Raw genomic sequence first — 9,810 nt, 5'->3', positions numbered from 1 at the left:
GATTTTTTCACAAAAGTGACAGCCCTACTCGTTACAGGCGCAAATTTATTTCATTGGTTGGGATAACATTTTGGGAATGGTGGTAGAACTTTGCGGTATATTTGCGGGTTTTCTCCTGCAAAAATCTGCAGGTCCAATCAGCGAACAGAGGGAGTGACTGAGACGATGGCGTTGAGGTTGTGCGCTAGTTTGAGCCAGACATACGTCATGACCAAAGGTTAGCGATTGGTTATGGCAGATTCAGAGTGGCTCTGGGCAGATCCAATAGTAGTACAGAGTACTCCCCTTCAAGGAAGTTAATGCTTGGCAATGGAAAGTGGCCAGACTTTCTGTACATTATGAAATGTACAAGAATCTGGTAGGACCAGGCTATCGAAGTCCTAGGCTATAATGTGATGTTCATATTTGAATCAATATTGAGTTAGGATTCGCTTTAGGCTACACAAATAATGATCCCTAAATGCTATTTGGACATGCTGTATTAGGCTATAACAAGTGCTAAGTAACAAGTGCGAAAATTACTATAATTAAGTAGACATGGGATGTAAGAAACATGTAGATAGCTGGGATTTCTGCTGCACCCAGTGTGAATTTGCAGCTTGTTAAACCTATATTTGCAGGCAGACAAAATGAAGACAACGCAAATTAAACTGCAACTGCTGTCACTATCAGAAACTTTCCTTTGATGCTATCTAGGCTATAAGTAAACAGGACAGACAAGGTTGTTGGATATTTGGCTTTTGCCTGGTATAATATAGCCTAAACCATGTAGGCATTAAGTCAAGTATCCGTAGCTTTATCAAAGTAGGCAGTCTTTTATTTATCGTCTTTCAGAAATGCGATGGTTCGGAGTAATTTCACCCTAGGGTCCTTTGCACCATGACCCCGAGCCAAACACCATCGCTTTAACCAACATGGATGCGCGAGGATGCTCGGGCCCAACACTGAACATGTGCATGAGCCGTCATCTACCAATCAGCATGTAAAAACTGTTGCCGGAAGTGGCAACCATGTAACGTCATGTTTTCAAACATGTCGATGGCCAAATGCCACGCTAATTGGCTGAATCTAACCCTCCAAATCCTGACCCCCTGAAACACACACACCTACACGCTCGCTCATATGAGTAAAAATAGACACGCCCACTCGAGAGCAGCCTTCTAACCTTCCTCCTAGTTCCTGCTCACACAGCGATTCTGGCTTGTGTTCATGTGTGTACACAACACACACACACACACACACACACACACACACACACACAAAAGAGTACACAAGTGTGTACTCCTAATCTATCCATCCATACACACCCACAGTACATACACACAGGGACATGCACGTGATGTATGAAATGTTTTATCTTTCCTCAACTGTTGAACCAATAGAGGCACCACACATACATTTTATTATTTTATTCCTCTTATGTAGGCAAATGCTGATTATTGTATCAACGCAGTATCTATATACCAATTAAGAGCCTGCTACACAAAATGCTCACTCATTTTGCAGTTATAGAAAGGGATATTAGGGGTATAAATAATATTTTCCAGATAAAAAGGCCACCAATGGTGGCTGACACAAAACAGTACATACACTTAGCTAGTTGGTAGAGAACACACACACACACACACACTTAAATGTTTTTATTTGGATCTTAACACAAGAACAATTACAGATCCACCCATTGATGCTTTAGACAGGTCTCATCAATGCTTTGTGCTATTTATTCTTTCGGCACTAGAGGTTATGGGTGGAAATGACATCACCCTCACCCTCAAGTATGCATGGTTATCCACCCTAACCAACACCTAGTTACATACCTCTGACCTTTGATCATGGGAACCACACACACACACACACACACACACACACACACACACACACACACACACACCCACACCTCTACAGTCATGGTTGTTTTTGTTATTCGTGGTGTATTTTTGCTTTGTTTGTTAAGGTTATCCATACACTTACATGCTGTCATTCACACCCATGTGCACATCCCTCTCCCCTCCCCACCCCTCCAGGTTGAACGAGCCCAAGATGACCGAGGCGGAGCGGCAGGCGCTGGAGGGCGAGCGGGCCGACCGCAGCCTGTTTGTGCAGGAGCTGCTGCTGTCCACGCTCATGCGGGACGAGAGCTCCTCCTCGGACGAGGACGAGCGCCGAGACTTCGCCGACTTCGGGGCCATGGGCTGCGTGGACATCATGCCGCTGGACGTGGCGCTGGAGAGCCTCAACCTGAAGAGCGGGAGCTCCACGGGCAAGGAGCCTCCGCCCCCTCCTCTTTGATGACGCCCCACCACCACCGCAACAACAGCAACCACATCGCAGACTATGTCCTCTGTGCTGTAACTGCCAATGATGACGATGGTGGCGGCATACTACAACAACAATGACGACGACAACGACATCAACATAAACAACAACAACAAAAGAGAAATGACAACAACAAAACAGCCCCCCTCCCCCCGTTTTGTTTGCTTTTAAATTTTTTCTTTTTGTTTTGTTTTGTTTTTTGTTTTTCTTCTCGGGTTTGTTTTTGTTTTGTTTTTTTCTTTTCTTTTTTTTCGGTGATTTGTAATTTCAGGTCTGTCACCTTTGTTACATTGTATAAATCCATAATGGAGAGCGCGTGTGTGAGTGCGTGTGTGTGTGTGTGTGTGTGTACTGGGAGGGGGGATGAAAATACAACAACAGAAAAAGGAAAAAAATACAAACAAAGCAAGCGAGAACAAGCGTGCGTGCGAACGAGAGCGAAAGAGAAAAAGCTGCAGAATGAAAGCGAGCGCGAGAGACGAGATGAAAATAAATAAATATATATATATATAAATATATATATAATAATAAGTTGATAATCAATTCCACATAACTAATTTTTTTCCTTTAGCAGGTGAGCGTAGGTAGCTGTGGCAGACCTTGGCTTCCTGTGTCCATGCAAAAAGGCTCTCCTTATAAATATCTCACATTCAAAAACTGAAGAGGAAAAAAAAACCAGAGACCTTCTCTTATGAAGCTGCTGTGTGTATTTATGACTATTAATGAATAAAAAGTGCTTGGATGGTTTACCATAACTTACTGCATGAGGTTCTTTGCAGCGTGCATGATTTTTTAATGACTTAGTCATTAAAAAAAGGACAAAATATCCCAAAGCTTTCTTTAAACATTTTGAAGGGTTACTTGAACAGAATTTGAGTTAAATATTGTAGAATTTTGAAGAGAAATTTTTTAGTTTGATTTTTTTCTTTGTTTTTTGTTTTTTGGTTTGCTTTTATAAAGGACACAAAAGTTCAATTGGAATCTGCAGTAGCTTCTCATAAAAAAAAACAAAAAACGATGCAATGTGTTCGTCTCCCAGCTCCAGACCTGTCCCTCCCGTTGTGACGCCATCTTTTGAGTGATCTTGTAACAGGGGCATGACTACTCTCATTGTTCAATATATAACCAGTTCAGCAAAAAAAAAACAAAAAAAGGACAAAAAAAAGGAAACCTAAACACAACTAAGGTGATTTTCTTTCTAAATCAAACTAGCAATGTAGAGGGCTGTCTTTCTACTTGCCTGAGGACTTAAAGAAGACACCTTATAAACTTGAATCAGCAAAAAAAAAGAAAGATTACACCTCTTGTCATTCTTTTCTCCTAGTTATGTTGATGTTTTAGTGACAAGCTGTGTTTGAGGAAACACCAGATGTAGTCTGTTTAACATATGCACCTGTACAGCAACAGTTCTTCATTCTCATAGCTCTCCTTTCATCTGTAGTACGCAAGGCCCCAACGTCTATGTCGGTTCAGCCACTTTTCCCTTTTTCTCTACCTGCCTCCCAAGTCTCTCTCATCAGTGATGAAGGAGCGCTTGAGACTATCCACATTGCTGGCCTATAATCTTTATTTTCCCCCTCCCACGAAGAAATCTAATCTAATTTACTCTGCTAAAGATAGCACCTTCTATTTATTCAGAAATTTCTTTTCTTTTTTTTTAGTTATTTTTTTTTTGTTTTCTTTTTGGTCTCACTTTTGATTCTTTTTAAGCCTTGTGATTTAAATCATGCCACCTCCATGCCTATACGCTATTCCTCTATGTAAAATACAATGAGATGTATATTGAATTTGTGCGTTTAACTTTCATAATGGTTCCAGGACCTGGGCAGACTTTCTTTTTTAATGTTAATTTAGAATACTACAATAAAACTGCGCACAGCTTTTGATGAAAACGACACTCCACCCCTCCTTTTGCTCTTTGTGGCAGCCATGTTGCCGTGTGATCCCTGAGTTTTCAGCCTGTAAGGCAAAACGGTCAAACTGAAGCTCCAAAAACCTGCGCCTCACAAACAGGCACTGAACATTTTTGAAGTAACCTTAAAAAGTGTATATCGAGTATATCGAGAAAGCAAAAACACTGGATTTCCTCTAGTGTAATCTACACCTTGCTGCCCTCTCATACACCCCCCCCCCCCCCCCCCCCCCCCACACACACACACACACACACATACAGCTATTGATCTCATTCCTCCACACACCAGCTGTTCCTGTCACTTGACTGTGGTTATTGTTAGGCACAAATGTTGGCCTTGGGATGCCTCTCGTGTCTGCAAGTGGCCCGTTCAGGCAAAAATAGCTTCGGCAGCCAGCAACACGCATCAGATATCCATCTCTTCACACCTCTTCCTTGCCCCAGTCATCTATCCATCCATTCATCCAGGAGAGAGGCAGAGGGTTAGGGCAGTCGATGAAGAGAGGGAGAGGTGACTAACAACAGCCGGAAGAGGAGGGACTCTCTGTGATGAATTTTCCTCCATCAGGTTTCGGAGCATGACTCGACACTCCGCCACAGCCACACGCATGCATTAATGGAGGGAGCTGATATAAATAGATGACGTGCAAAATAAATTTGTCTTAAAGGTGCAGGAGGGACCCCATTTCTCTGTGGTGATGAATTATACAAGTCCCTTTTACCCACATTTATATTTAATAACATAAAACTTGAAATAGATACTTAAGCTCTTTAAAATGGTCCTCGAGTTGCAATGCAAATGGGTTTGGAACATCTCTGACCACATCTTGATGTCCCCAGATGGCTTCATAAAGTCTGAAACCGAACCCCCAATTCAAACTTAAAAGGCCATTGTTGTGGCCTTACTCTAAGATTTGCTCTTAAATACATGTTTTCGAGCTGGCCATCACCACCTGTGGCATGTCTTAGACCTCAATAATGGAAAACAATTTATTTTTATGTTTTCAGAATCCTTCAAAGAGTTTGAGAGTAAGGTGAATCTTCTCAACTAAAAAGAATACACATGAAGGTCCCTTGGTTTCAATAACTGACTAACATGAATAAAGTATATTTTAAGGACAGTTTTTAAAAATAGTCAGCATACGTGAGGGTAGTCATGTATGCTGACTGTTCTTAAAAACTGTCCTTAAAACATACTATCCTATCACAAATAGCTAGGACAAAGCAGTAAGTTGTGATATATGTCAAAGGCCCAATTCCAATTAACCTGCTAATTCCAACAGGCCTGTGGACAGACAAGGGTTTGTAAGACATATCACTTTTATTAAATGCACAGTATTACAAGGAACATATCCATTTACTGCAGAGAAGCAGCTCACATGATGCACAAAGCATTAAATACTGATACTTAAACAGTGAGACTGAGTCTGCCAGGAGCGAAAGAAACTGAAGCAAATTCAGACGCACGCACCGTCGCGCGCCTACAGACACACTCAACCAAGGGGCATCAAAAACGCATACACACACTTTCTTGCTCGCACCTGCGCGCACACACAGTCAACAGTTGCGCAAAACATACTGTCCTCAGGATGGGGAATTGTAATTTCCATTAAGTAATTAGAAAAATAATCAATGAACCTAAGAAAGGTTACATTCAAAATAAAAGTCCCCAATCCTTTCTTCATACATTCAGAAATAACACAATGCTCTTGATGCCCAATCACAGTTCTTCAATTGAAAGTTATTTTAAGAAAAAAATAAGAAATGAAAATAGAAAAAAAAAAACAATAGGCAGGAAGTGAGAGGGAACTTTCTGTTGTCACCAAGACCACCTTGACACCCCTCCAAAAGGTCTCCTGAGGAGTCATTGGTAACAGAGGTGGCGGTTGCCGTGGGTACCGCCCCCCCCCATCCCCACAGAACGCCCGACGTCAATAGCATATAGTTGTGATCTGGCAAAAGAATGATTGCTCCCTCCTTTTCAAATAAGTTTGTTTTTGTTTTCTGTTTTTTTCTGATCTTTCTAAAAAAAGATTGTATTCTCACTGATATGGTGAACGAGCACAGCGGAGAGAGAGAGAGAGAGAGAAAAAAAAATTATACATTGTTGCACAAATTCAACTGTATTTACACGTACATATTGCCAGTGGCCCCATATGAGAATGTTTTTTTTTCCTTAATGTTGCACATTTTTGACATGATACCTGTTTTTAAACAGAATATATAGAGAACATAGGCTACTATTAATATAGACAAATATTAGAACTGTACATAATGGACAATGAATCAAAGACTAACTCTTTAGAGCAGACAAAGAACTGTATAGTACAAAAAAATCAAAGCTTTTCCTTCAACCTTGAAATTAGGAATACTATCTATGACTGTTACATCTTGGAAAATGTTCAACTTTTTATTATTATTTTTTTTTAAGTGTAGTCTACCCCACCAAGGGCTTTAAACTGGTTTGAGAACAGTGGCAACAGAGGGAAAAAAAAAACAATTGACAATACTCAAGAAATATCTCTCATGTCTTTAGTCTTTAGGATGACTTTGTGTGCATTTTCGTACGGACCAATCAGATTCTATAGTACACATGTGCAGCAGGTACGACAGAATGCAACAGCTGTCGTGTGGCACCCCAAAAATGCACTCCAGTACCCACACTCTGGGTCCTGGCTTAGCCACGGACCCCAATAGTGTTAGCATAAATGCTAAAAGTACATTCTAGTGAGGTATCCTCGCATCGCTAGTAAAGACAGTATGAGTGTATGTGCGAGAGGGGACGCTCCAATGAGAAGTTGACATCAGGGTACAAAATGACAGATGGCCGATGTTCGCCCATATGTATGTACAACCTGATTGCATATATACAGTACGGACACACACTTGTAGCATCACCACTAACTATCCTTTTACAGGCCCAAGATTAGTCTTCACATGATTTTTAAGTACCAGTGTCAACTGTCACTGTAGTAACATGGCACAGGTCTACCTGTCAACACTATAACTAGCCCATTGAGTAGAGGAACAGAGAGTGGGACGTATGTGCCATGATTCCGACATAGTCAGTGGGAGGAGTTTGTGGTTATGTGGTTGTCAACATCAAGTCACTAAAAGAATCAGAAGTTAATGTGCGATACACTCACCTACAAAAACGAAATTTCTTATAGTCGGTTTTTAGGGTAGTTAGTCCATCAGTCAGTTCTGTGAGACAGAAGGTCAGTAAGTGCTCATGGTCTTTAGATCATTGATAGTTTTAAGAGTCAGTGGTCCAATTTTGATCAGTTCAGTCAGTTAGTGGTCTCTGTAATGGTAGTCTATGAGGGTCAATGAGTATTTTATTGTCAATTATGACTATAACCAGTAAGAATATGTAATTTTGGTCTGAGTCTTTCTATTGTTGCATGTGCTCCCACTCTCTCACCCACATCCGCAGCATCTTCCTTGTACATCTTATGATTATCACACAAAAAACTTTTTACACCCTTTTTACACCCAGACTTCCTGCCCTGCCATGAGGTAAGAATTATGGGTAGTTGAGAGTTCCCTGCCCTTCATAGTGGCATTACACATTTTGCCCAACCTCAGGGAGGGTTTCAGACTTGACCATTTCCTAGCTCTGTCTTGCCGCGCTAAACACACACCACCCTGTCCATCACTTCACAAGAACTCACTGCTACCAACGAAAGTCACAATTTGTCACTGACATGTTTCATCTCACCATAATTCTGTATGAACCACACAAAAACAAAGACATGAGGAAAAAACTTAAGTGCAAATAAAGCCAGCCAATCCATTGGAGAAAGGTATTCCATCAAATGATCTCAAATATCAACGTCATCAAAACCGTGGAGCACACCACACTGTCTCAACCAGTGGCTCTGCTTAATACCTTCACCATGAAAAGGTTGCAGCTACAATATTTCCTCTAGAAAAGGCCAACTCATAATACCCACAAAGATAACAATGATAACCATAAAATAGTAGCCTTTGAAGACTTCCCCCCAAAGTTCCATTGCTAAAAAAATGAACACATTGAAGAGCAGTGGACTGCCGTGACACAAATTGACCTATTGACCTGCTTAGTGTCACTGCTGGTGACTGCGCTCTCCACAATACAAACAAACAAACAAACAAACAAACAAATAAACAAAAGCAATACTCCACCATGTGAATGTCTTCTTGCTAGCAGTATGGCCCAAACCTTAACCCAAAACCTGACTGCTCTATTTCACTTGTTTGCTTTGTTTTCACTGTGCTTCTAGTACCCAGTTCACACTGTAAAGTATATAGTGCATTATCACCACATTCAAAATCGCTTTGCTTATGCTAAAACAGACGATCAGGCCATAAAATTCCAAAATCTAGTCAAAAGTGTAAACAAAATGCTGATGATGACCATATCTGTCCAGATAACGGCAACAACAAAGGAAAACAAAAACAGAAAAAAAAGAAACATTTTGTCCCTCTTAAACCAGGGGAAAAGCCAGTTCCTGCTGAATGTTGTATTGCAGTCATGGACACATGAGTGGGGAGGCGGAGGGGCAGAGGGTTTGGCAGTGTTGTGCTCGTGAGAGGCTACGGCTCCTCAGGCGAGCGAAAGCCATCCACAGCTTCGGCCTCAGCCTGCCACCGTCCCCGAGGTTTCAGTCCCGAAAAATACAAAATAAAGAAAAAAAAAAAACAGACAAATTGTAAACATAAATCTCAACAAAACATTAATGGCACTGATGTTCCAGGTTACTGATCAGTAATAAAATGATAAAAATTAACAGTAAAATCAAAACAAAATAATAATAATAATAATAAAAAAAAACACCCAAACCCTTCCCTCCCACAACCGGACGAATCCCGTTTTGTTTTTCACAGTTACTCATATCTACAGTACGTTTGTTTTTACCCTAGAACACACATAAGCAGTAGGCCTGGGTTTTGTTGCAATGGGGTCATTTTCTGCATCTTTTTTTTTTGCTTCCCATTTTGCATGTTGCTCCATAAAGTTTTCTTTCCTTTTGATAGAAGGAGAAGGGAAAAAAAATTGAGCTTCGTTATGTGGTCCATAAAGACGGGAAAAAGAAGAAGAGTATTTACAGAAGTCAGTTTTTCCTTTGTTCCTCCCCTGCACACACAGAGACTACAAGAGGACAATAAACGCTGGGCAGATCAGAATACCTCTCGGAAAGCAAAAACTCAAATCAAAAGAAAAACAAAATCATCACAATCAAATTTAAGGCCTTTGTCTATGTGGTGAAGAGGCAGGAACAACCACACACACACACACACACACACACACACACACACACACACACACACACACACACACACACACACACACACACAAACACATTTTTTCCCCATTTTTGCACTCTGTGTATGTGTTGTGCATACGCATAAATGCACACAAGCACACAACTCAATCATCTATCTCTCTCTCTTTCTCTGTCTCTCTCTCTCTCTCTCTCTCACACACACACACAAACTCAAACGCTCATCTCCAAACTTCACCCTCTCATTGACAGACGAAAAGCATCCTTGTGTTCTCTCTCCCTGGGCCTAGGCTTGACCCTTGCGGAGCCAGATGG

At 41.1% G+C, this 9,810-nt stretch overlaps 1 protein-coding gene across 1 annotated transcript in view; it reads left to right on the top strand.

Annotated features, from left to right (window-relative positions):
* kcmf1 (potassium channel modulatory factor 1) overlaps positions 1-4,211 on the top strand; it is a 19,890-nt gene extending 15,679 nt beyond the window's left edge. Inside the window, exon 7 of the mRNA XM_076284330.1 lies at positions 2,025-4,211. Within this exon, the coding sequence (XP_076140445.1) occupies positions 2,025-2,289 (265 nt within the window). The 3' untranslated portion in view covers positions 2,290-4,211. The remainder of the gene's footprint in view (positions 1-2,024) is intronic.
* Positions 4,212-9,810: the final 5,599 nt, after the last annotated feature.

The sequence above is a fragment of the Alosa pseudoharengus genome, unplaced genomic scaffold (genome assembly GCF_046254945.1).
Source record: "Alosa pseudoharengus isolate Yale_2024_CS ecotype anadromous, Long Island Sound unplaced genomic scaffold, YU_APseudo_1.1 YU_APseudo_1.1_scf_14, whole genome shotgun sequence".
Classification (NCBI taxonomy): Eukaryota; Metazoa; Chordata; class Actinopteri; order Clupeiformes; family Clupeidae; genus Alosa; species Alosa pseudoharengus.
This window is presented reverse-complemented; position numbering and strand designations above follow the sequence as displayed.